This window comes from Zootoca vivipara, chromosome 6 (assembly GCF_963506605.1).
Source record: "Zootoca vivipara chromosome 6, rZooViv1.1, whole genome shotgun sequence".
Classification (NCBI taxonomy): domain Eukaryota; kingdom Metazoa; phylum Chordata; class Lepidosauria; order Squamata; family Lacertidae; genus Zootoca; species Zootoca vivipara.
The window spans coordinates 34,796,163-34,823,908 of NC_083281.1; the positions used below are offsets into that span (position 1 = coordinate 34,796,163).

General features: G+C 43.4%; 1 protein-coding gene across 1 annotated transcript; it reads left to right on the forward strand.

Annotated features, from left to right (window-relative positions):
* The first annotated feature begins 10,124 nt into the window (after positions 1 to 10,124).
* TENT5B (terminal nucleotidyltransferase 5B) lies at positions 10,125 to 27,715 on the forward strand. The gene is made up of 2 exons (XM_035118434.2): positions 10,125 to 10,648; positions 24,284 to 27,715. Exons 1-2 carry the CDS (start codon positions 10,427 to 10,429, stop codon positions 25,301 to 25,303), a joined length of 1,242 nt encoding a protein of 413 aa, XP_034974325.1. The 5' UTR covers positions 10,125 to 10,426; the 3' UTR covers positions 25,304 to 27,715.
* Positions 27,716 to 27,746: the final 31 nt, after the last annotated feature.

A 27,746-nucleotide genomic window follows, 5' to 3' on the forward strand; every position in this document is an offset into this window, starting at 1 on the left:
ATGATTTTGCACATTCTCAAAGAAGCTGGCACTGCGCCCTACTTTGTAGAGAACAGTCCTCATATTTGAAGGCTGCCTTCCCTCTTCCCTTTCTGAAGCGCTGTCCAGTCCAAGTCTGCTTTAAAGATTATGAACCAAATGAAGAGAGATCAACTTTCCGACTATCTGAAGATAACATTCTGAAGATAAACAACTATCCGACTTTTAGAAGACATCTGAAGGCAGCCCTGTTTAGGGAAGTTTTTAATGTTTGAAGTTTTATTCTGTTTTTAATGTTCTGTTGAAAGGCGCCCAGAGTGGCTGGGGAAACCCAGCCAGATGAGCGGTGTAGAAATAATAAATTTATTATTATTATTATTATTATTATTATTATTATTATTATTATTATGGGCCCATCAACAGCACCCAAGGAGCAGGCTGAGCATGCACTCAGATCACCTGATTGTATTCCTATTTAAATTATAGCAATTATTTCTAGCCAATGTGGTGTAGTGGTTAGCGTTCTGGACAAGAGCCTGGGAGACCAGAGTTGTTCAAATCCCCACTTGGCTATTAACTGTAACTTGCCTGGTCATCCAAACCAGATAAGCTGTGGTTAATCTTTATGGTTTGTTGAAACAAATCATCTTCAAACCACAGTTGAGCAAGATGACTTGTTTCAACAAACTATGTTTAAGGTCAAACATATTTTACAGTTTGGATGTAACACTAAATGTTGGTTAATCTAGATTAGCCTCTCTGCAGCTAAAGGAGAAAAGCGGATGATGAAAGGTGTGAACCCATCTTCATACAGCTAACCCATGGTGTAGCTGTTGATACACAGTTTGATGTGATGTGTGAATTACACAGGAAGATAGAACATTCCCAAAAAACAAGGCGCAAAACCTAAATTTAAAGAACAGAGTTGCACTTAACAGTATTGGATGATGGGGCTTTCCCTTCAGCAGAGCAGTATAGTCCTGCATCCTAACATAGCAACTTTTGTGATTGTCCCACATTAAGTCAGAACATGGAAATAGAGTTTAGCCTCAGCACAATTCCACATATGTCTACTCAGAAGGCAGTCCAGTGAGAACTTATTCCCAGATAAGTATTGTTATGTGCAGCCCAAGGTGAGAGATTTCAGAGGTTCCCAGCATGCACCTTAGAAGCAAGATCGCTGGAGACTAAAGATGGTTCCTGTGATATAAAGATTTATTTACAGACACCAACACACACACTTATTGGGCATAAGAAGGAAGCACCAACACTCCAACAGATCCTGCTCCCCCATTAGTCTTCTAGAGGGCTCCCAATGCAGAGGGGTAGCCATACCTCTGTGTCTCTTTCGGCTCCAGCTTCAAGACTGCTGGTCTTTTGTTCTCTTTCAAACATAGACACCTTGATGAGATAACCTCCAGCCAAGAAAGAAAGGCATTCCCCTGCCATAAGTTTGTCTCCGTAGCAACGTGTATCACCTGTACTTGGCCTCTCTAGTTTTGCAAAAGCCCACCATTCTCCCAACAGAAGGGAACCTGCTAGGCTACACTTGTCCATCTGGCCTGACCTCATTAGCAGCCTCTTTTTACAACCAGAGTCACAGGGTTGGGTGGGGCTCCAAAACGCATTTAGTCGAACTCAAATCTCATTACCATAAGCATAGTATCATTGTGGACTTTATTCCCATATCATGGGAGTGGAGGGCCAAGCCTGCTTTATATAACCAGCTATTATTGCCATGAAGAATCAAGCCTGCTTCTATGTGCATCACTGCATTGTGGATTCTGTTCCTTGGTCACACCAAAGGCTAGCAGAATGTCAAAAATGGGTTTGATGCTATGACGGTTGCTGGGGGCGGGGACCACCCTATCTTAAGATGATCGCTTGCTAATACTCAGGGTGATCAATTGATGTTCCCTAAAGGGGAGCAATTTCATTTATTTAATATAGACCAATTGGTTTGCATGGTGCTTTCTGAAGAACAGGTAGGACTGGTCCCTATTCCAAGAGAGAGGGAAGCAAATGGAAGCACAGGTAGCTAAGGAAAGAGAATTTCATTTACACATACTTTAACTTGGTTACACTACAGGCTGGGTGGATGATCCAAAGGCTTTCTGGGAAAGGTAATTTTGATGAGCAATTAAAAGGAAATAAGGGAAATGGTTACACTGAGGCAAAACAACAAACAGTTCCAGGCTCAAGGGAGCAGTGGGAAATGGGAGCAGTGGGAAATGAAGAGTTGTTTCAAGGAGCAGGAGACCTTTAGCAACTAGGGAACTAGGGAAGTTTTTAATGTTTGGTGTTTCTTATGATGCTTTTACATTTGTTGGAAGCCACCCAGAGTGGCTGCCGGTGCAACTCAGTCAGATGGGCAAGGTATTATTATTACTATTATTATTATTATTACTACTACGAGGATGAGATGGTTGGACAGTGTTCTCGAAGCTATGAACATGAGTCTGACCAAACTGCGGGAGGCAGTGGAAGACAGGAGTGCCTGGTGTGCTATAGCCCATGGAGTCATGAAGAGTCAGACACGACTAAACGACTAAACAACAACAATTACTACTACTACTATACTACTACTACTACTACTACTATTATTATTATTATTATTACATCCTCAGTGAATTGTCCAGCAGAGCTGTTTAGAGTAGCATGGTAAAATCTAGTAGAAGGGGTTGTCTGGGTAGGTCCAGGGGGTGGTCAATACCTCACTATGGAGGGAGCTATGGCAGCCACCTTGAAAGAGACAGTGGTGCAAAACCTCCTGAAGAGGTCCTTCCTGGATCCAAAGGTTTTAGAAAACTATCTTCCAATCTCTAACATCTCCTTTCGGGGCAAAGTGATCAAGTGGGTGGTGGCTATCCAGCTGCAGATATGCCTGGAGGAAGCAGATTATCTAGATCCATTCCTGTCTGATTTAAGGCTTGCTTTGGGTACTGGAAAAGCCTTGGTGGTCTTGAATGATGACCGCTATCATATATATATATATATATATATATATATATATATATATATATATATACTTTTCAAGTTTATACATTTCACTAATTTTACAATCATTTTTACACTTCAAAACTTGACTTCCTTCCCCCTCTTTCTGTGGTTCCTTAAATTTATTTTTAATACCTTCTGCATATCCAAATTAACTTAATTTACTCATTTATTCATCTACTTCAAATATATACGCTTATAAAACTGCAGGTTATTACAATAATCCTGCCAATGTTCTTATCTACAATTTATCTGTAAACATTCAATAAACCATTTCCATTCTTTTATTTTAAAAAAGTTTGTTATCTTGATTTCTTATTCTTCCAGTAAGTTTTGACATTTCTGCATATTCCATATAAGTTTTTGTATCCATTCTTCCTTTGCTGGGACTTCTGCTTCTTTCCATTTTAGGGTGAGTAACATTCTTGCCGCTGTAGTAGCATACATGAATAAGTTTCTATACAGTTTAGGTAGTTCTGTCCCTATAATTCCCAAAAGAAAAGCTTCTGGGGTTGTTGTTTTTACAAACGTTACCTTAAACATCCTTTTCAATTCATTATATATCATTTCCCAGTAAGCTTTAACCTTACTACCAGCAACCCTACATGTTCTCCTCCATTGTCAGTGTTCTTCCAGAGTGACTCAAAAAGGTGGGAGTTGGGAATTGGAAGTACTGTACTACCATGTTGCTGCTCCTACCTGCTGCTCCTACCTGCAGGATCACTACCAGAAAGTAGTACTAGGAGATTATTGCTCAGCGCCAAGGCTTTGGGATAGTGTGGCCTCACTTTCTGTTTCCTATGATGGTGACCTATGACAGGGCTTTTTCAGTGGCAATTCCTCATTTATAGAAAGCCCTCCCTAATGTGTTAGGTCTGCCTCCCTCATTATTGAATTTCAGAATAAATTTTAAAAAATTCCTGTTTGCCCAGGCATTTGGTGGTTGAAAGACACTATTGATGGCAACCCTCAGAATGGCTGGGGCAATCCATTCAGATGGGTGGGGTATAATTATTTTTTAAAATATTATTATTATTATTACTTTTATTACTGGTTGTGAATGTTTTAAGTCTTTCTAGGAAGTATTTAACAACTATTTTTAGAATTTTCTTTAAAAAAAACAACTGGTGGAGGTGGTTGCTTTAAAAATATTTCACCATTGCTGTTTTTCCCTCCCTGAGCTCCTTCAGGAGGAAGGATGGGATAGAAAAGAAATACATGCATACATACATACCCAAGGAAGGTAGAGCTGAATGAGTAACGGTTACAGGAATGGGTCCTTCCTAATAGCTGGGAATCTCTCCTCCCTGCCTTTGGAAGGTGACCCCCTTCAGCAGTGTTGAGCAGCTTTCGAACAAAGAAGCTGAAAGAGATGTGAGCTGCCTAAAGGTGAATTACCTTGAACTGCTCCACTTGCTTCCCTTTGGAAGCATGATGCATGATTAGCAGGCATGCTATTGACTGTTGGAGTCTTCTCCCCCAAAACGGTCTAAATAAATAAATAAATAAATAATAATAATAATAATAATAATAATTTATTTATACCCTGCCCATCTGTCTGGGCTTCCCCAGCCACTCTGGGCGGCTTCCAACAGAAAAATAAAATACAATAATCTATTAAACATTAAAAGCCTCCCTAAACAGGGCTGCCTTCAGATGTCTTCTAAAAGTCTGGTAGTTGTTTTTCTCTTTGACATCTGGTGGGAGGGCGTTCCACAGGGCGGGTGCCACTACTGAGAAGGCCCTCTGCCTGGTTCCCTGCAACTTGGCTTCTCGCAACAAGGTCAGCACTGGACCTCAGTGTCTGGGCAGAATGATGGGGGTGGAGACGCTCCTTCAGGTATACTGGACTGAGGCCATTTAGGGCTTTAAAGGTCAGCACCAACACTTTGAATTGTGCTCGGAAACATACTGTATTTGTATCCCTTCCCCAACCTGGTGCCTTCCCAGAAGTTATTGGGCTCCAGCCCCCATAAATCCCAGCCATTTGGAGGGTACCAGGTTGGGGAAGGCTGAGTGAGCTGTAAAAGAAGTACAGCAAAACCTTTTCCTACTGCCCCTTCCTCTTTCGCTCCGGGAAATGGAAGTGCATAGCACTAAGACAGACAGGTAAGCAGACAGGCAAGAGACACAATAACACGAAGGTTTTCTAAGTTATGCAAAGAGCAGCTGTAGTAAACAGTATGCCACAATGTATTTAGAACATTCCGCTCAAGCGCAAGGTATCATTATGACAATAATGGAAGCCATGGGTTAAAAAAAAGACACTTCCTGGACTGTTGAATGTTTACAGCCAAGGAGCAAACGAGCAAGGTTTCACCATGTTTCCTTACAAATAAATCACCCTACTACAAAGACTTGCCTACGCAAGCTTTTCCGCAGAATTAGTAAGCCTCTGTGAACAGTACTCACACCCCTTAAATGCTAGTTAATTAACTACATGGCCACCTCTCTGAACTTCTTCAACCTCATTTCTTTTCTCCATTCAAGGACTTCTCATATCCTGCCTCTCTTCCAGCGAAGAGATTCAGAAACAGCTAACAACAAAAAAGTTAAACAAAAACCAAGGTCGTCTCAGCATTTTGCAGGAGGGAGTCAATTGCTTATTGGAAATGTAATCCCCCAAATATATCAATTTTTTAAAAAATCAAGCATTTTGCGGTTAGGAAAGTGATGGCAAAAACAATGGCTTAACAGGGCAATGAGGGGTAGATAGGGCTCGACGCTCACCAACCTGGGAAGGTAGCCCATCTAGGAGAAGGAAAACTCTAATCCTAAACTTCTGCTGCCTTGCAGCTACACTCATTCATGAGAAAGGCTTTGGGAGTAAACCCTGAGGAAAAATCCATACCTACTGCCTTGTGGGACATCTTTGGGAGAAGAAAAGGCTAAGAAGTAAACCCTTCACAAATCTGGAGTGGAGTCCCTAAGATGGTTAGATGGCACCTTGTCCACCTCCTTGAGAGCCACTGCCAATCACTGTCAACAGCACTGAGCTAGAAAAAACTAATGGCATGATTGTGGATAGCTCAGTCGGTAGAGCACAAGACTCTAAATCACAGGAATGTGGGTTCAAGCTCCACATTGGGCAAAAGATTTCTGCATTGCAGGGCGCTGGACTAGGTGACCCTGGTGGTCTCTTCCAACTCTACAATTCTATGGTTCTATGACATGATATAAGGCAGCCTCCTGTGTTTGGTGAGCACCTGTGGTATGAGGTTGCTTCACGATGGTGATGGTGGTGCTGGAGCTCACTTCCCAGAGGGCTGCTTCATTGCCACAAACGTTTTGCTGAATCAAATTACTGGCACAAGGGACTCATGACACCAGCCCAGCATTGCCCAACAAGATCTCCAAAGTTTACCAGGAGTTTGTGGGTCTTAAGACAAGTGGGCCCTATGGAAGCATATGGTGCTGGCAAAATTAAATCAATGTGTGAATCAGGTCTGTTGGAACCGGCGGTGTTAACTTGTGTACAGTTTGTTAGAATCAAGGAGTAGGTATCCATTTGGAAACCGGTCCTGTAAGAATTAGTATCAAAAAAATGAGATATAAATAGCTTGTCAAAGCACTGCATCAGCAGAGGCCCCTCAAGGAAAGGAAAGGCATAAACACACACACACACACACACACACACACACACACACACACACACAGAGAGAGAGAGAGAGAGAGAGAGAGAGAGAGAGAGAGAGAGAGAGAGAGAGAGAGAGAGAGAGAGAGAGTGGCTGACTGGCGCTCTGGGCACATTACATGTCACAACACAATAGAGTACGATGACCCTACATCAAATCCAATTAAGTCACAATTTTGAAAGATAGGGAGGAGAAGGTACATTACAAGAGAACCAGCAATGCCTCTTTTCAAAGCTCCTGGTAATGTACATGAGCAAGTGTTTTCTGATTAGGCACTTTTTAAAGCAGGGGTAGGCAACTTATGGCTGCATGCAGCCCTTAGCCTAATTTCCCACCTCCTTCCCAAAGCCTAGTTGGCACTTTCCCAGCATTGCGAAGGAGGTGGGAAGACTCTAGGACAAGCATCCCCAAACTTCGGCCCTCCAGATGTTTTGGACTACAATTCCCATCATCACTGACCACTGGTCCTCTTAGCTAGGGATCATGGGAGTTGTAGGCCAAAACATCTGGAGGGCCGCAGTTTGGGGATGTCTGCTCTAGGAGCCTGCCAGAGTCCTTGTATTTCCAGTTTTGGGAAGGTGGTGCAATGGCAGGGAGGGGTATCAGATTTTGGCCTCACACAGGGTGCCCCATCAGCCCATTCGCACTGTTGTTGTTGGTTCCCCCCCATTTGTTCTCCCGCTCCTCTTCACGCTAGTCTCCGCTGTTAAAACCCAAGTCCCTTTTTGTTGTTTTTGTTGTTGCTGGTAGCCAGAGAGTGGTTTTTTAACCCTTTCTGTGTTTTTTTTTCCTGGCACTTTGGCAGACGATGATTGGGTGTAACAGCGTTCGTTTTTTAACCCGTTCTGTGCTGGGGTTTTTTCTTTGGCGCTTTGGCAGACTATGTCGGTGCTGTGTGTTAGTTCCAGCGAAGGTATTATTCGCCATTTATTTCTGTTCTCTCCCCCCCAAAAGCACAGCAGCTTTGGGGCATTCCCCCAAAAGCAAAGCAACTTTTGCACCCCCCCCAAAAAAACCTCCAAAACTTTGGTCAGCAGTTCCCCCAAAAAGCTCAACAACTCTGGGCACTTTGTGATAAATAAGGGTTTTTTGGTTTGGTTAAATAATTCGTTTTTGGTTTATTAAATACAGTTATATATTACAATTATACATTTTTGTTATTTAAACTATAAATATCGCAAAATTGTGGGTTTTTTTCTCAAAGTGACACACCACCCGAGTTATGCTCGTTTTTTTGGGTGAATTTTGACACACCAAGCTCAAAAGCTTGCCCATCACTGGAGGAGGCAATGGACAAAAGTGGGTGGCAGAGACAAAGAGAGAAAGAAAAGGGAGTGACAGAAAGAGAGAAACAAGTCACAGAGAAAGGGGTAGGAGGGGTAACTCTGTCCACCTTTGGTTCCAGCTCCTGACAAATTACCCACATGTGAATAATGTGGCTTCAGCAGACCAAAGGTTGCTCTTCCTTGCTTTAAAGGAAGGTTGGCTGGAGCAAAACACTTAAAACAAAAATACATTTTTGTACCTGGTATGCTATAGGCAGAAGTACAATTGGCGTGATGTGTTAGACGCCACTGTGGTGTAGTAGCTTGTGTGCAGAAGCAGGACTGGAGAGACCAATGTTCCACTCTCCACTCAGCCACGACATTCCTGGGTGACTTTGCACCAGTCATTCCCTCTCAGCTTAAGCTTCCTCACAGAAAATTAAATGGAGCCATGAGTGTGTGTGAGAGAGAACCATGTATGTTCACATCCACACCATACATTTAGAGCCCATAGCCTCTCCCAAAGAATCATAGGAACTGCACTTGATCAATGGTGCTGGGAATTGTAGCTCTGTGGTGGGTGGCTCATTGTAGCTCATGATTCGGGGGTGGGGTGGGGACTATGCCCTTTAAATGTATGGTGTGGATGTGACCTATGCTGCCTTGGTTTCCATGGAGGAATATCAGGATATAAATGGAATAAATCAGGATATTCCATGGAGGAATATCAGGATATAAATGGATGTGCATGCTCCTTTCCATATGAAGACAGGAAGAACTGCTTACGAATTTTACTTATGCTGCATTTTAATCCATCAAGTTGTCCCACCATCTCAGCCATCTCCCAAAATGATTTCCCAAAGCAATGTCTTTCACCTTCAAGCTTTTCCATCACTTCAATGTGATCATAGCCAAGGGGGGGGGGGCAGGGATCATCATAGCTGTCAAGTTTTCCCTTTTCTAGCGAGAAAGCCTATTCAGAATAAGGGAATTTCCCTTTTAAAAAAGGGAGAACTTGACAGCTATGGCAGGGATGAGTGAGTCTGGTCACCTCCAAGATGCCCAAGGCCCCTTAACTAAATTTACAGAGGGTTTTGTTTTGTTTTTTGAAAATGTCACATTCCTACTCTTTCAACATACAGAGACAAAACAAAAAAACGTGCTAACAAGATTCCATCAGCTGCGCACTAAATCTGCCTACAGTGTTCTGGTCAACCACTGTAATCCAACACAGTTTTAGGAAATCTTAAACCCATTGAAATCAGGGGGTTTAACTCTGTGCTGGATTTTGTTCAGTCAGTTCAGACCCCAAAGGTAAGAAAAATGATTAACAGCTACCACTTATTTTATTAAGCACATTTAACAAATTACTTAACTGCAGACATAGTAAAGGGCTTAAATTTAGGCTTTTTTAATTTGTTGTTTTCTTAAACTAACCCACCTTGCATGTACCCGGTTGAAAGGCTCCATCAGCACAAAATTCCTGCAGCACCCAATCACTTCCCTTCTTCTACTGCACCCCAAATCCTCCTCCCTTCCATTTGAAGACAAAACAAAACTCTTTTAAATACATCTCTAGAAACTCCCCATACCTCACCATTCCATATATCTTCCCTCACACTTCTCACATCCAATCTTCATAAAGGCCAGTCAGTTTGAATATCCTGTCTTCTATTCCACACTATCTCCCCTTTCCAATGTTAGACTTGGGGCTGGATCGTGAGAAACATGAAGAAGGCGAGAGTACTTCTAAGTACAGTATGTGCAAAGTACCGTCCCCCTTCTTCTCTCCACGACCCCTCTGAATAACCACCACCAGCCAGGCTCATCTGTGCTTTTAAAGACGATGGCAGTGAATTCCAGACCGGCTCCGAGCCCCGGCTTGTCACCGACTGCTCTAATTTCTGTTTTACCTTTTTAGTCAAGTTGCTTTGAACAGCACTTCTGTCTCTTTAAACACAGCCTTCCGTACGCTGACCAATCAGAGACAGGATTCCCTTCGACGTCCGAGCCGAGACTCAGCTGCCCTCTTCCAATACTTCATCACCGCCCCCTCCCCTCATATTTTCATTTTTATTGCTTAAGGGGGCAGGACGCTATCGAAAGTGGGGTGGGGCTTGTTTCCAATTAGAACGTCCGGAGCTGCCAAAGTACGTCGTGGATTGGTTGGTCGAGCCGAGCCAATCGCAACGCGTCGCCGCAGGGATATATAAGACAGCTGCACACTTATAGGCATCCGCAGTGCTCGTGTTGCAGGCGCGGTTGGAAGGAGGGGACGGGTGGAAATAGGGACTTGGCAGTTGCACGCGGCGCGGTTACGCCTCCCTTTTCCCCGCCCCCTCCGGTCCCTTCAGATATAGACTTGCTTCTCTCAGTTCTGCAGTGTAGTAGTTGCTGCTGTTTTTCTGCCCTGCCTGGAATTATCTTTCGGCTTTTCTTTTTTTTTAAAAAAATTAAAAATTTAAAATCAACCCGGGTTGGTTTCCTCGACGAGTCCGGCCCGTTTTAATTTTCTCCTCCAGCCTCAGCGTTTCTTCTCCTCTTCTCACCATGCGCGCGGCGGGGTCGGCGGCTGCAGTGACGGGCGCCGGGCCCTCGGGCGTTGCTGCGAGCTCGGAGAAGCAGCCGCCCAGCAGCGGCAGGGACGGGCGCTTCAGCGTCCTCGGCTGGGAGCAGGTGAAGCGGTTGGACCACATCCTCGAGGAGGCCGTCCCCATCCACGGCCGCGGCAACTTCCCCACCTTATCGGTGCGGCCGCGCAGGATCGTGCAGGTGAGTGGCGGGACCGGGGTGGCCGTGTACTTAATCTCCCCCCCCCAAAAAAGGCATTAAGAATCGGCACGTTTACACGGGAGTAATCCCCGTTGCCTTCAATGGACCTGCCTTCTATGGTTCTCACTCTTTCAGGAATGAAAACTCTGGGGATAGCCCTAAAGGCACATCTTTGGGCTCTTCTTATTTATTAAGCTATTTAACCTTGCCCCGTCTGCCGACAACAGCCATAAGTTCCTAACAGCAAAGAGAACGCACTGCAATTTAACAATAAAACGTGGCTTTTAAAAGAGCAGCGGTAAAGCATCGATTACTTTGCAGCAGCACATGCCCAAGATTGCACCCATTCGCCAGGCTGCTTCTTGCATGTGATAAAAGTCCACGGGTTTCCCTCCTGACAAAGAACTCAGACAAATCTTGTCACCTGCTCTTAGTCATGTTTACTTGAATATAAGCCTTATTGAGTTCAGCGGGTCATACTCCCAGGAAGTCTCCCTAGTGATGCAGCCTTAATAAGCAACATAGTTGTCAACTGTCATTAGGTCCGTGCAGCCTTCTCTAGCTATTTATACAGTGTTAACTTATTTGACTCATTCTGAACTAGAATATCTGGTATAAAGCCTGTATGTGAGAGGCTGCATACATACCATTTAAAGCACATTCTCTCCCCACCCCCCTGAATCCTGGGAACTGTGGTTTACCTCTAACAGAGCTACAATTCCAAGTACCCTTAACAAACTACAGTTCCTTGGATTCTTTGGGAGGCTGCTTAAAATGTACAGTGTGTACTCAGCCTGTCAATTAGGAGAGGGACTAGCAGAAGAGCCTATCTTGGGTGACATTATTGATATACTAAAAGGCTCTTCTATGTAGCCATTGTTCTTGATTGGAATGAATAGGTGTTTGTAAAGCATAAATTTGTAGCCAGTTTAGCTTTTGTGGCTCCTACTGGAAAAGCCAAGGCAGCAATATTGGCCATGAGTACTTAACCTTATACAGTATATTCTGAGAATGTAAAGCTTTTTGAGTACTGGTAATTGTGCTAATCCTTCTCATAACCCCTTGTTAAACTAAATGAGCATTAACTTCACAGTGGAGAGTAGGCCAGGCTTATACTGAAGCCAAAATTTGGGTGCCTTAATTGACAGCTCAGACCTTGGCTAGCTGTAGGTTTGACAAAAACTTATTTGGCAGAGAATAGTTCAGAGTATTGTACTGTATACATATGTGGAGTTAGTAATTGCAACAACTTTGATATTGATGCCCCCAATTACAGGTGGGAGGGAAGAATGGTAGATTGCTGCAATGTTGCACCAGACCTGTAGTTCCTTTAATGAAATACCATTTCTAAGTTCTTAACTGAGTTGAGACTAGTAGTCTAAGTGAAATCTTAGAAATGAGGAATGTTAGCTGTGATTGGTAGGATACTGAAAAGTGCTGTGATGTAGTGGGTGATGGTATTAAGAAATTTATACATTGCCCTCTGTCAAAACACCACAGGATTGTTTACTACATTAATGTAATACAAAGACAAGTGTAGGCAGTCTGTGTTTTAGGGTAGCTTTCCCTTTGATCCTGTGGATTAGGAAAAGGCTCTGTCCCTGGAGCAGAAGGGGATGGAAGACTCTCTATCTAAAACTCCGATAGGGGTAACCATATTAGTCTGTTGCAGCAAAAACAAGAGTGACATCCTAAGATTTGTTAGTCCACAGAAGTTTATAGAATATCAAAACTAGCTTTAATCCACAACATCTTTTGTCATAGTAATCCAAGTCTTTAGGGTGCCATCGCTGTGGAATAGGTGTTGCTGCCTGGGGAAGACATTTGAGTTATCAGCTGTGAGGCAACTCATTTTAACATAGGATTGTATGCTGACAACTGTTCGTTGGCCTGTACTAGAGAAGATGGGTTGGTGTGCAGGTGGGAATTCTTGGATCACAGTGGCAGTAGGGCTGCAGCCCGTTAACAAAAGTGGCTAGAGAGACAAGGAGGGCAAAGACGTCTTCTGGCTGTGAATTGGTTGTAAGGAGGGAAATAATGAACTGGGGGGGGGGCTGCCTGAAATGAAGGGAGTTTCTATGCACAATTATGTTGAACTCTTTGTGGGACCTAGAGGAAGGGAGCTGGGGAGTGCCGCACAGTGCCACCCCCAGATCCTAATAGAAAGAAGTTGGCAATGTCCTTCCATATTGCAGCAGCTCTTGAGACGTTCCATAGTCTTGCTGTGGAAGACTATAGAAGTCTACTATGGAAGACTATACCTTCCATAGTAGAAACCCACTACAGTATTGTATACTAGGCTCAGGTGCCCTATTTTGAAGGCAACCCTGTCCCAAGAAGAGCAGTAATTAGGTTAAATAGGGTTGGGAGTATAGGAAGGTGGTGTCAGTCATGGGTGTGTGACTGCAGTGGGTTGTTGGAGAGGCAACCTCAGGCTGGTGAGCAAGAGAGTGGATAGGGTGAGCACAGAGAGCTGGGAGTTGGGCAGAAATAACCCCCTGCTCCTCATTTCCCAGTCCCTTCCCTAGTACCATATGGCAATGGTCGGTCCCTAGAGTTGATCGTCAGGGGTGAGGAAAACTTGCTCTAGCGAAGTACGCTTAAGTCTATCCAGATAATATTGCAGAAAAAGAAATGATTCCTTGAGCAGAGTTGGTTACAGCAAAATCCCATTCCATTAGAACATTCTGCTGTGGTCCAGGGCCACCTTCACACCACACATTTAAAGCACTGTGGTGCCGTTTTGAACAGTCATGGCTTCCTCTGAATAATTCTGGGAGCTGTAGTTAAGGGTGCTGAATTGTTAGGCAGCCTTTATTCCCCTCACAGAGCAGTTCTCAGAGTGGTTGAACAAACAATTCCCCTTCGCAGGGACCTCTGGGACCTATTCAAAGATCCTCTTAGATAAAGATGTGGAAGGAATGGACAGATTCCTATATAGGAAGCTGCCTTATACTGAATTAGGCCACTGGTCGAGCTGGCTCCATACTGTTTGCACTGACTGGCAGCAGCTCTCCAGGATTCCAGGCAGGGTTCTCTCCCAGCCCTACCTGAAGATGCCAGTGATCAAACCTGGAACCTTCTGTAGGTAAAGAAGGTGTTCTGTCACTCAGCTGTGGCCCTTCCCAAAGGGTCTGAGTTTGTTTTATTAAGGGAGTATTCTTTCTACTGGTAAATACTGCAAAAACTGAGGGTTAGTGAAAGAACAGTATATTTGTCTAGGAAAGGGGGGCTACTGCTTCGGAGCTGAAGTTGGTCTGTACAACGCCTGATCTTTCCAATATTTACAAATTGATGTCTACTGCTGTTGCCAACTGGCACTTGAAACAGAACTGGTGTGTCTGAGGTCGATTCTAAATTGTATTAAATTCGGTATTGTGTTAAACGGAGGTGTTGTATATGACTCTTCGGGGTTCCTTTGGGAGAAAGGGTGTTTTTGGAATCCTCGAAACAGCGTTGCCTTGACAGACTGTTTGGTAAGAATGCTTGGCAGAATGGGGTTAAAAAGCAGGCATCCATATACAAAGTGTAAAACCACAAGATTTATAAGGAAACAGAACCGAAAGGCCACAATTGGCTGAGAGGCCTCTTATGCCAAGCTGTGTTTGAACAGCTCTTACTCAATATCCTTTGGGGAGGGAAGAAACCAAGATGTAAAAGGCACTTAGTATCTGCCAAGGGTGGCTCCCTGTACTGGAGGAGGCTTTCGTTTAGCTTTCTCATAAAGCACGGGAGGCTTATAGAAGCAATAGGAATTGTTGCCCCTGTGTCTGGTTTGCTTCTGTAGCGTGGCATCAGCCTTTTTCAAAGGTGAGTGGCTGCCTTCCTCAGTGAAACGAGGGCCCCTTTCACACTAGGTCTTTAGCACACCTGATGCATTGCTTCCTCACAATTGGCTGGAAATGAGTCTTCCAATGTGGTTCCATGTGGCATTGAATGGTGTGCTAGATTCCCCATTAAAATTATCCAGTGTTCCTCCCCACCATAGCAAAAGCACACAGTGCATTGTTGGAACGTAGCCTGAGAGCGGCTAAGAAATAGAATAAATAAAATTGCTGTGCAAGTCTGCTTATATTTTAGCGTATTAGTGCAGAAATGGAGGTAAGTGCCATCTTTTGAAGCTAATGGAGAATCGACTTGTACTCCTGCTATGATGAGTACAAGCAGCCAATGCAGGTTGAAATCCTACCAAGCAGCTGCTTCCCAGCAAAGAGACTTGTAACATCTTTGAAAACAGACTCACGGGAGCACAGTGGGGAAAGCCAAGCCATGTAGGAAGGTGGGTCTTCCCCAGAGAGTCCTCCTCCACGCCAGGTGACTCAGTAGTACTTTGCAAGTCCACATGTGTTGACTGGTGCTGCAGTTGTGGTGCAAATCAGAAATCTCCACAAGCCCTGTATAAGACAGGAGAAGAGGAAAAACATTAGAATGTGACAGTTTGGCAGAGTGATTATCTGGATTCCTTAGGAAACAAGAGTACATGTCATTTTATCAGAACAGTTGGTGTGTGTAAGCAAGCAAGCAATCGCCCAAGGTCACTCAGCATTAGATGCCACCATTGACTAGTCTGACTAAAGCAGTTCATGTCAAATGTTTGGACCCTGCTCTGATGAGCTTGCATGCTGGCTGGCCCTTCATTTGGCACTCCTCTGTCAGCTTATATGGAGCTTGGAATCTGCTAGCAGAAAATAAATCTGCTGAGGTAGTGATATCTGGTCTCTTGGGCTTGGCTCTGTGCCATCAGGGCTTGGGAGTCTCTAGCTGTAGCAGGAATGGAAAAATCTGTGCAGGTTTCCTAGTCCCTATGGTTGGGAGATGTGGTGGGGCATCTGATTGCAGGAGTTGGGGCCGTTAAAATATTTCGAACTTCTTCCAAGGGGTGTGAATAACATTTTACTTTTGATGGTAAATACTGTGAGATAGACTGAGATGAGATAATGCTGACTTGCCCAGTGCCACTTTGCTGAGCACCATGGGTTCAGATCTCTATTTGTTCATATCTGTTTCTACCTGACCAGGTTAACTGAGAATTGCTGTAAAACTGACCTACAAGACAAAAACCTGATGATAGGCTATCACATATGGGGAAGGTAGTAATGACGACAATGCTCGTGCCAAATGGACAGATTTTTTTCTTTTTCTTTTGCTATTTTATTGACAATAGATGGTTATTAATGGCCTTTATTCTTGGATATTATCTTGATGGCAAAGGTTTAATAATATGGTAGACCAACATGTTCTAGATTCATAGATACAAACCTGACTTATACATACCTGCCAAGTTGCTGTCAGAGAAATAAGGGACCGGGCCGGAAATAGCAGACCGGAAGTAGCGCTGCCGCCATTTTGGAACTGGGCGGAGCATGCTCAGAAGTGACTTTTGATGCTGCTTTGCCCAGTTCCAAAATGGCCGCCATGCCAGAAGTCGCACTGCAGCCATTTTGGAACTGGGCAGAGCAGCATCAAAAGTCGCTTCTGAGCATGCTCCGCCCAGTTCCAAAATGGCCGCCGCACCAGAATAAACCGGGGGAAAACAAAAAAATTCATTTTTTCAGCTAGGAACAGCTGGGAAAATGGGGATTTCCCAGGGAAAACGGGAGACTTGGCAGCTATGCTTATAGCAGTTTAGCATCAGCTGATATTGCTGGTTTGTTTTTTTATCTCCAGCACACTTTGACTTGCTTTTGTGCCTTCTGGGTTAATGACAGATTAACCCTACAGGTTTAACAGGCACAAAGGAACTTGTTGTGCCCAGCTTTACCTACTAGCTTGGACTTCCTGGAAAGGTAAAACTGTACAACTCTATGTCTAAATATCAAGGTGGATTTTTAACATTCTAACTGGAACACAGTGCCCTTAAAGTAGACATCTAAGCACAACACAGTAGACTGACCTGTAGCTGAAATGGGGACAACCTTAGACAGGTCACCATATGCAGTCACCGTTTAGCTGAACCTTACACTCCCAAAGCATAACTGTTTACAATCTTGGCACTTGGCTGCCAACCACTTCCAATCTACAGATAGTGAATCTTAGCACATTGTAACACTTCTGAGTGGAAATTGGACTTCGTTTTTACTTGGCCTCTAAATATATATGCAGTAAGACAGGCAGGTCTGATATGGAAGTGCATTTCCTTTCTCTCCAGGGCAGTTTCTGCATGTCAAAGCAAAAGTCAGTTGCATGCACAGGGCTGGAGCTGCCACAGAACTCGGCGCCCCTGGTTTGTATGTACCGAAAGTGAATGAAACTGATATGTGTAATTTAACTACAGGCGGCTGTAGTTTGCTTTGATATTTTATAAATTATTATCCTCTTTATCCCAAGTAGTCAAAGGTTTCCCCTCCACCCTAATTTCATCCGAACTGTTTTGTGATGTAAGTTAGGCTGAGAGAAATTGACCAGCCCAAAGTCACACCGCAAACAATTGCCTAAGTCGGGCTTTGAACCTGGATCTCCCTGAACCACACTGGCCGTAACACATTATATTTCTTTACATAGTGATTATATTCATTTGGCGGGGAGGGGCATGTGTTGGTGCTAACATGTACATGAGAGCAAGATCTTCTTGGTATACTTGGTAAGTGAACATCTGTGTAGAACTAAAATCTCCAACAGCCACAAAGCTGTCCGATGCTTGACTCTCCCAATGAAGCTAGGTAGCATTGAAGGTTGTTTCCAGTACAGTCCATTTGCCCTGAAATGGCCTGCTCTGCTGTGTGCCATAATTGCCACAAATTACTAGGGATTTGTTTGTCAGTGAAGTAGCAACAGTGTGCTTAGTAGGCATTAACATTGCACCAATAAGCTGCTGCATATTCATTTTGTATGGGAGGTGGCTTCATTCCTCTGCAATGACTCACTAATGTAAAATAAGGCACATTGGTTTCTGGTTTTTTTTTTAAGCATTGTTATAAAGCTGGCTGTCTTTTACAACATCAGTTATCAGGAGTTAAAGGTCTTCATGAGGTGCATGCATGCACTCATTAAATGAATTATGTGCAAGTTCAAAATGCTGTTAAATTTTGTCAGCAGTGTCAAGAATTTCCTTAAAAATAGCTCAGAAATGTCTTTTCTTTTTCTAAAAAAAGCTAAACAACTTTTCTGTCTGGATTTTAACTGTTTGAAATAAATAGTAACTCCTAAGCAGAATACTGCATTTCATTCTGAGCTTTTGAATTGTGTACTTCTCGTACCCCCAAACTATAAAACTTAAGGTAGAACTGCACTTGCCTAGGTGGACAATAAAGTGTATACGCAGGAAGAGAACATATTGTGAATAGCTTTTATATGGACTAGGCGTGTGTTCCCAGGGTGTGGTGCCCATGTACATGTCCCATGGATGATTGGTCTGTGCTGTTTCTAAGTTAGCAACGCCAGTTGTCAAGGACAACAAGGAATGGTTGCACAGAGGCAAAGCAGCTGCAGTGTGGCGCCTGCAAAGTTTTTCTTTGCGGGACGGCACAAATGATGTGGCAGCTAGTGGAGAAGATTCTGCTGGCACGGGATAAAGAAGTGCTAATCCAGCATGCTAAAGATTTGGAAGGCAAGCGCTGGCATGTAGAAATGGGCTTGCTTGATGAGTCCAAATTTATTGGCTTAGGGATAGCAGTTGGGAGATAGCAGTAATGCTGATGATGGGATTTTAGCAGACTAGATGTAGAAGGCTGGCATGCTAGAACTGGATGGAGACACCTGGGTTTAGATCAGTAGTACTAACTGGCCCCACTCCCTCACTGAAAACGAAAACAGCTTTTTTTGAATAAACGGATGGTATGGCCTCTGGGTAGGCAGATTGCCTTTATAATCCATTTTGGGTTTGATGCCTTGAGGGAGCATAATGATTGGTATGTGAAATTGTAGCACAGGCAGTAAATGGTCCTGGCAGCAACTACCCATGCCCTGTATCTGACTGGTTTCCTTATACAAGCACAGGAAGCAAGAACACAGCACACACTCTCCAGTTCTGTGGAATGATGAAACATACAAGCAAATCCACTTTCTTTGCAGAATTCCAAGATGATACAGAGTAATAGAGATTTGCCTCCTCAAAGTAACTTCCTCCTTTGTAGTAGTAACTTCCTAAACTTACTACTACTTTGTAGTAGTCAAAAGGGAGCCATTTGCCTTGGCTATGAAATGCTCAGAAATCTTGGGGCACAGAACTGGTTGCAATTGGATGACATGCTAAACACACCATGTAACTGGTGGACACATACCTATGAAATCTAAATATAATGCTTGTTAGCAGAAATATGCCAGGCTGCAGTGTGATTCAAAGTAGCTATCATTTGAGAGTGGGGAGGAACACAAGTAGAAATAGAGCGCTGAACCAAATGCAACAGTGCAGTTTCTATTGAATACAAATAGAGGCTGCTGGTGGTGGTATCTGATTGTGTATAATGTGCTGCAGTTTAAGTTAATCTATTGATTGGCTAGAAAGAAACTGCAAGCCTGAGTTGTTCAAGCTCTTATTTAGGCAGATGGGTCGGGGCAAAGCACCCTGTTTTAGGCAGGTCAGAGCCAATTTTGTAAAAGCTTTTGCACACGCTTCCAATAAGTATATAACCTACTTAACCACTCCATAGAATTTGCATGGCATTTACGTATTTTACAAAAGATGTTGCCAAGGTCATTTGGAAGACATGTCACTAAACAACTGCATCTGTCCCAGCACTTCCATCTAGCAGAAAGGGCAGCATAGCACTTTTCTGTGGCTGAACTTGCACACTGTGCTAAACCATTGGTCTACTCTGAATGTGCAGGTGGTTCTTGCTCCGCTCCTTGAAAAGGCAACAAACCACAGTTCTGGCATCCAACAGAAAAGTGTTGTTTTGCTCTAAAGAAGCCACATTCTGAAACCAAAGTTTGTTGGCTTTGTCAATCATGGATGGCCTCAGCAACGCAAGAATCTTAACCCCAGGACCTTGGTTTGATGCTCAGGTTAAGGGAAGACTGAAGCTAGAGACGTCTTTATGGTTTACTACAATGTGCAAACAGGGCCAATTTGATCCAATCAGTTTCATTTAACTCTAGAAAGTGAACTCGTCAAAATTGGCAGCACTGGGGTACTCTTCGGAGTAGACATACCTCTGTTTGGCTTCATCCCTTGTTAGATGTTAATTATAGCCTGCATTGCAGTGTGACAAATAGATCCAGAGGAGCCTACATGCCTCATAGATTTGACTGTGCCAAAGCACAGGTTTTAATAAGGGCCTTTTGTTGCCCATCCACAAACAACCAGAGTGGTTGGGGCAACTCAGTCAGATGGGTGGGGTATAAGCAATAAATTATTTGTTGTTTAGTTGTGTCTGACTCTTTGTGACCTCATGGACCAGAGCACGCCAGGCACTCCTGTCTTCCACTGCCTCCTGCAGTTTGGTCAGACTCATGTTCGTAGCTTCGAGAACACTGTCCAACCATCTCATCCTCTGCCGTCCCCTTCTCCTTGTGCCCTCAATCTTTCCCAACATCAGGGTCTTTTCCAGGGAATCTTCTCTTCTCATGAGGTGGCCAAAGTATTGGAGCCTCAGCTCCAGGATCTGTCCTTCCAGTGAGCACTCAGGGCTGATTTCCTTCAGAATGGATAGGTTTGATCTTCTTGCAGTCCATGGGACTCTCCAGCACCATATTATTATTATTATTATTATTATTATTTTATTTTATTTTATTTTATTTTATTATTACTAAATAAATTATTACTGTATTATTATTATTATTATTATAGATGGCATGTGTCTGCCCACACATCTTTTTCTGTTTTAAGAAACATCACACCCATGTAGCTTTCAGCAATGCTACTTTAGCATTAAAGGGATGATGTTTTTAAAGGCAAGCCAGTGCTTTTAAAAAACAAAACAAAACCCTAGCAGCACACTCAAGCAGCTCCTGGCAGTTTTCTGTAAACAGAAAGGCGAATGACTCTGACCAGATAAACATTAGTCAGTCCCAAATGCAGAGCTTGCCAGTCTTGAGCAAGTAACCTAAAAAGGCAGGCAGTCTTGTAAATGCTTGATGTGTGTTGCCTCTAAACCAAAAGAGGTAAGGAACACTGGATGAAAAGGCAGCTGAATAAGCTGCTGTGTCTGGCCTACCAAGTGGGTAGGTGGCAACACAGAAGCTCTATATACGGACCCATGTTCCCAAAAAGAAGGCAAGCAGCCCTCTTCTGTTAGTTTCTGCCAACAAGCGGCCCAAATTGTTGCTAGATAAATGAGAGTTTGCCTACCACACAGCTTGCTTCTTTTCATCATCCAAACTGAAGTGTGCCTGTTCATCCCCCCCCTTTTTTTTCCTTTTTCCTATTTTACAACCACTGGGGGCACATCTGTCAGGAATAAAAGTACATAAAGTTAAAATAAAATAAAAGTACATATCTGTTAAAAGAAAAAACAGGAGATTATAATACCTTCTCCGATCACATTTTCAAAAAATCTTTGTATAATACATGGAATGAATATAAGGAATTATTAGAACCAAAAGTCCCGTGGTGGGCCTCACCTTTGGAGATGTCTTCAATGAGCAAGGAACCTAAAGGTGGGAGGTGGGTAACATATAAAGAATTGGTAGACAAAGTGAATGACCAGTACGTATTAAAACCATATCACCAAATAGAGCAATTTTGTTTGAGCTGGTTTCATTATTGTCAGGTTCAAAGTATTTTTAGTAAACATAAAGCGGTTGGCTTCGTAGAAAATAGATCAAAATTACAAGAATTATTATTAGACAATCCCAGGAAATCTTTGGCCAAAATCTATAAATTCTTACTCGAATGGGATATGAAAGACGAGGTGGTTAAGCACGTCATGATCAGATGGGCACAAGATGTTGGAAGAACGATCTATAGCATTCAGTGGGACAAATTGTGGGGGGAGGACCTAAATTTTACAGCCTGCATGGGCATAAGAGAAAACATGTGGAAAATGGTATTCAGGTGGCACTTAACACCGGCCAAATTAGCTAAAATATATAAAAAGGAGGCGGATACATGCTTGGAAGTGCAATGTAAGAACAGGAGATTATTTCCACTGCTGGTGGAGTTGTAATAAAGTGAGCATATTTTGGAATGAGGTATATGAGAAAATGAAAAGAATGTTAAAGTGGACATTTGAAAACAAACCGGAGATCTTCCTTCTAAGTTTAATACCGGAGAACACCCCTAAGGATAGGAGAAACATCCTCCTGTACGCATGTGCAGCGGCCAGAATGGTGCTAGCAAAAAACTGGAAAGGAGACAAAGTTCCATCAGTCCAAGATTGGCACCTAAAATTGGTAGAGTATATGAATTTAGCTAGAATAACAGCAATAATTAGGAAAACACCCAAACAGAAAGTAAAAACGGAATGGAATTATGTGCTAGATTATTTTCATAAAGGAGTGAGTTCAAGATGGGTGATTTGTCTAGATTAGCACCAACAAGTTATTAGACAGATAATTAAAATCAAGGAAGATAGATGCTAATACATATATATATTAACATATCCGAGGAATATCTAAAAATAGTGAAGGAATATAATAAGGAAGTGATAGGGAACCGATTTCATTTTCTGGAAGTTCTTTTTATTTTATTGTACTGTCTTTTTACTGTAACACTTTTTTGTAGTTTGTGTGTTTTGTATTTTACGTTCAGTTTTTGTTTTTGTTATCTTATGTACGGTACTGTTTCTGTTATTTTTTGTATTTATATGGATTTTCTTTTTTAAAAGAAGAAATAAAGATGTTTTTAAAATTTAAAAAGTACATAAAGTTACTGACTTCCTTAATATTAAAATTCACTAAATTCCTTAATATTAAAGCTCCCCTTCTTATACACAATTAAGATAGTTTCTTTCCTAATATACCTGAAAGCAAAGTCCTCTCTTTCCTGCTGCATTTTTGAAGGTTTGACTAAGCTGTACTCATAGGCTAAATTCTGCTGCTAGGTTTATGAATCCTGTGTTATTATTCTAGCTGGGTTTAAAAATAAAAATGCATCTTTTCAACATATAAATGCCTCCAAGACGAATTATATTTGCCTTTGGCCTTTGTCCAGATGTTGAAGGGTACACTTTGTATGGTTCAGCTACCTTTTTAATACTTGCAAATACCTGGTCGTACTTGGTTTACATGTTTGGTGCAGGTATATTGAAGTTACGGTGACTTACTCTGGAAGATCCACTAACAGACCGGGGGTGTGGTTTCTTTCCCCTTTGGTATATTTTAACCTACCGTGATTCTTACAATTAGCTTTTAAAATTTGGGTTCACCCTTGCAGCTGCCCCTTGGATTGGCTTCATGTTCGCAAGTTAAATCTTTAAAATAGGAGTGGGGAACCTTTGGCTCTCCAGATGTTGAACTACAACTCTCATCATCCCCGGCCACTCTTGCTGGCGCTGATGGGAGTTGTAGTTCAGCAGCATCTGGAGAGGCCAAAGGTTCCCCACAGGTGCTCAGAAATTACACAGCCTGGAAACCCAAGACTCTGGTTAGGTTCATATGGTGGTTCTTTTGCTATAGAGCCCGGGTAAGAGCAGCTCCAGAAATGGACAAAAGCACCACCAATGTTTTCAGGCACCTTGTGCCAGTTGGACGTGTTTGGTGCTGTAGGCTCCTCCCTTGGCTCTTAATCTTGCCATTTTGCACGCCAGATGAAAGTTCTAGGATACTCTTGGCTTACGAATAAAGGCTGTAGGAGGAGGCATGGTTTCCTGCATTGAACTTGTCCAGGCAGCTGCTGCTTTAGGGTGGGGATCAGCAACAGATCTCCAGCTCCCAACACGGAATGCCTGAACAGCAGTGCTCATGTAAGCCCATTTGTGCTCCGAAGCCTATTTGAGGTCAAACGAGATGCGATGTCAGCAGATAGGTGATCTTCTAGTTTTTTTTGTTCAATGGAATAGTCACTTGGGTAGGTGTAAACCCTTCCCATGTCACTCCCCAGTTTGAAATTGCTCTGCCAAAGCAACTCGCCCCTGGAAACATACAGGTACCTATGGTTCCCCTCTGAGCATAGCTGCCAAGTTATCCCCTTTTTAAAGGGAAATTCCCTTATGCTGAATAGGCTTCCTCGCGAGAAAAGGGAAAACTTGGCAGCTATGCCTCTGAGTCACATAGCAGTTTTGTGGAGGTGCTGGCACATTAGAAAAGGCCGAATGGCTAGTAGAAGCAGCATGGTTACCATCAGACCTGTGGCCCCTGCTGTTGCTGGTGGACTACTTTTAAAACCAAAAGATCTGATCGCTGATCTCCTGATCTAGTTGCATCCATGGAAACTAAAGGTTGTATCCTAAGTAGCATTAAGCAACTCATTTAATCAGTACATGGATTTCTCCTTGCACGATGGATGCCTTCCCCCCCCCCCCAGTGCCCCTTGAATGTGTTTTAGGAGTTCCCCACCACGGCCACCCTTTGGGAAGATTTGGGGAGTATGTTGGTCCATGTGCAGAGGGCTGAGAGGAAGGAACTTGCATTGCATGAGCAGAAATTCTTGTACTGATGGGATGTGTTGGATATGCCCCAAGTCTTGCATTTAGCCCTTATGAGTGTGTTAAGATACTCACACAGGTCACCTATTTAAACACACCAGCTGATGTTTGCTTAGGCCATTTAAAGTTTCCTCCCTTACTTACAGCAATGTGCTTTCCCCCCGTGTTGTAGGTGGTCCGTAGCCGTCTGGAGAAGCAAGGAATTGCGGTCCACAACGTGAGGTTGAATGGCTCGGCCGCAAGCCACGTGCTCCATCAGGACAGCGGTCTGGGATATAAAGATCTGGACCTCATTTTTGGTGTAGACTTGAAGAGTGAGGACGTCTTCCAGCTAGTGAAAGATGTAGTGATGGACTGTCTGTTGGACTTCCTCCCGGAAGGGGTAAACAAAGATAAGATCACTCCCATGACGCTAAAGGAGGCCTATGTGCAGAAGCTAGTGAAAGTGTGCAATGAAACAGACCGCTGGAGCCTTATTTCACTTTCAAACAACAGTGGGAAGAATGTGGAGCTCAAATTTGTAGACACTCTCCGGCGGCAGTTTGAGTTCAGTGTAGATTCTTTCCAGATAATATTGGACTCACTGTTGCTTTTTGGAGAGTGCTCAGAGAACCCGATGTCTGCAAACTTCCACCCTACAGTCACCGGGGAGAGCATGTACGGGGACTTTGAGGAGGCACTGGACCACCTGAGGAACCGGATCATTGCCACCAGGAATCCGGAGGAGATCAGAGGTGGTGGGCTTCTGAAGTACTGCAACCTCCTGGTGAGGGGATTTAAGCCCAGATCGGAAGTAGACATGAAGGCGCTACAGAGATACATGTGCTCCAGGTTTTTTATAGACTTTCCTGACATTGGGGAGCAGCAGCGGAAGCTGGAGTCTTACCTTCAGAGCCACTTTGTTGGGATGGAGAGCAAGCGGTACGATTGCCTGATGACCCTTCACAGGGTGGTGAATGAGAGTACGGTGTGCCTGATGGGACACGAGAGGAGGCAGACCCTGAACCTCATTGCCATGTTGGCTGTGAGGGTCCTGGCTGAGCAGAACATAATTCCGACTGTCACGAACGTGACCTGCTATTATCAGCCAGCCCCTTACGCCAGCGAAGTAAACGTAAACTACTATGTAACCCACATGCAGCCTCTGCTGCCTTGCAGTCACTCCTATCCAACTTGGCTTCCCTGCAACTAACCACTGACACCGCTCCAGTCCTTGTTCTCTGGGAAGCAGAGGCTGTACAATTCAGAAGAAAAATGGGTCTCTTGCTCAAAAGTGTCTTCCTCCTACATAGGAACAAAAGTCTGCTGTATATTGTGGGCAATTGTGCAGTGTTATGAGTAGTTACCAGAAATGTTTACAGTAAGAAAATGATTGAGTTTATGTATGAGGTGGATGGATAGGATTAGGTTAAGAAGCAGAGCTGCACTACCTGAGATGCAAGCTGATTTTCTTTCTTTCTTTAGTACACGAAGCATTAAGGGCTGTGCAGACTCTGTTTTTGAAGATATGCCAGAGTGGCCAATTCCTTTTAGGGGACCAAAGAAATCCTATTCAAGTGCCTGCAACCAAAAAAAGAAAAAAGAAAAAAGCCAAAAAAAAAGAGCACTGTACCTTATTTTATTTTTTTTGTAGGGGGTAGAACTCCCTGTTGGTAGTTCAGTTTGGGATGTGTGTCTGCGATGAATTTTGGGGGAGTTTGGAGTCGCTTGATCATTTCTGTTGAGGGAACCGAAGTGGGCCGGGGGCTTGTAGAAGGAGCCAGTGTACCATGGCTTGCTGCCCCGATGGACCAGCTGTATTTATTCTCAGAGGAGAGTTGTGGGGTGGGGTGGGGGGTGGGGCAAGAGAATGGGGTTGGATTCACAGCAGCAGATGTTTTGACAGATGATCATGAACACTAAAAGAATGAGAACCTGCCCCCTGAGTATTACTCTTACTAAATGTGCCGTGCCAAAAAAACCCTAAGATGTGACTTCCTGAAGGAAAGGATCTAGATTAGTGTTTGCTGTATCAGTAACATCAGGGGAATGAGCAGGTGTGGGAGTTCAGTGTGATATTAAAATGGCTGGCTAACTTTTATTAGGAGTTTAAATGAGCTGCACACAGTGCGCCGACATGGGCAGAGAAGTCTGTTCATTTTAGTAGTTGCAGAGCTAAGGTTCAGTCTTGATCCAGATGCCCTGGTCCTCTTAATGAAGGACAGCAGCTGCCAACATCATCCATAGGCTCTGAAAGCTGCTCTTCTGGAGGCCATGTGGAAAAGATTCCCAAGTTCTGGTACTTTGGTGTTAACAGTGGAAAGGAGGTGGGAGAGAGCTGTTGGTAGCCAAATTTCTGAACCCAAGAGGCTCTTGGTGTCTTGTTCAAATGCAATAGGAAGAGTTGATACGGAGGCCCCCAGATGTTGGACCACAACTCCCATTAGCTCCAGCTAGCATGGCTTATCGACAGAGTAATGATGGGAGTTGGTCCAGCAACATCTAGAAAGCACCGTGTTGCCTACACCTGAAATACACAAGCTTTTGAAGTAGTTACTTGCACAGCACAATAGTTCTTTTTACTGACTTTTTTGGCTTGCCTGCCAGTTCCTTGTGCAATGTGTCAGTTCAGGTTGGTTTTCTTTTATGCTTTTTTAGGAAGCTGAGGCAAAGAATGCTAGCTTTTTGGGTAGACCTGTTTTGTTTTGTTTTAAAGGGCTACAAGAAGATGCTTCATGGTGTATCCTTGAAGGTCGACTGGCTTACTAATCTGTTTCTTTGCAGTAAAGCTGTACCACATTTGGGCAGGCTGGAAAAAATTGAAATAAAATAACATACTTGGATTGTGTCTAGGTAAAATTCTGCCTCTTCCTGGGAAACATGAGCTAGTCTGGCAAGACCAAGCTGGGCTGTTTGTTTTAAAGGTCTGCTGCCATGTTGTTTGCTTCTGTCTTGTCACAGCTCTTACTGACTGAGAAGGCACAATTGCTCATCTTTTAAGAGGTCCAATACTATGTAAGTGAAGAGTTCCCATGAAAAATAAACGGCTCTCAAAGACATTTCCTTTATGTACAGTAAATCCTTCCATGCTCCAAGATGTGTGTGGCTGCAGTGTCTAATGAAACCGGCTTAGCCAGGTTATTCCTCTTTCACTTGAGGAAAAGGCTTCTTCTTGATTATCTCCTTTTTGACAGCTTTCAGTACTTCACATTTAAAAGGGGAGAAGTGGTTTCGCACTAAAGGAGCACAGCTGACTAGCAGCACTTTGTGGCAGAATTGTGAATGAGAAGCCTAAGTGATAGACCTGCCTCGTTTCAGCAAACGAACTTTCCCCTCCAATCCAAGGGCTTGCTGGAGAAATTTAAAGAAAATTGCACTTATTGTGGCGTGCGGGTGGATGCGTGGTGAAATTCTCACAAATGGCTGCATCAGACAAATGCTGTGATCCTGCTGTTTCTTTGTATGCATGGGGGTATCTGAAAGATTCGAAGAGTGTAACACTTTGGCACTTCCAGTCTTGCGTTTGAATGTGTTCTGCAGCTACCAAACCTGTCATGCAGTAGGCCTGACGTAACTTGCTAGATTCTTTAGAATCTGTCACCATAAATAAATACAATGTATTGAACTCTTTTGGGTTATTCTTCTTACTTGATTGC

Excerpts from the sequence above, each read along its gene's own strand:
- TENT5B (XM_035118434.2), top strand. The coding sequence starts at position 10,427 with ATGCGCGCGGCGGGGTCGGCGGCTGCAGTGACGGGCGCCGGGCCCTCG. Across the intron at positions 10,649-24,283 it reads GGCCGCGCAGGATCGTGCAG|GTGGTCCGTAGCCGTCTGGA; the intron begins GTGAGTGGCGGG and ends CCCGTGTTGTAG.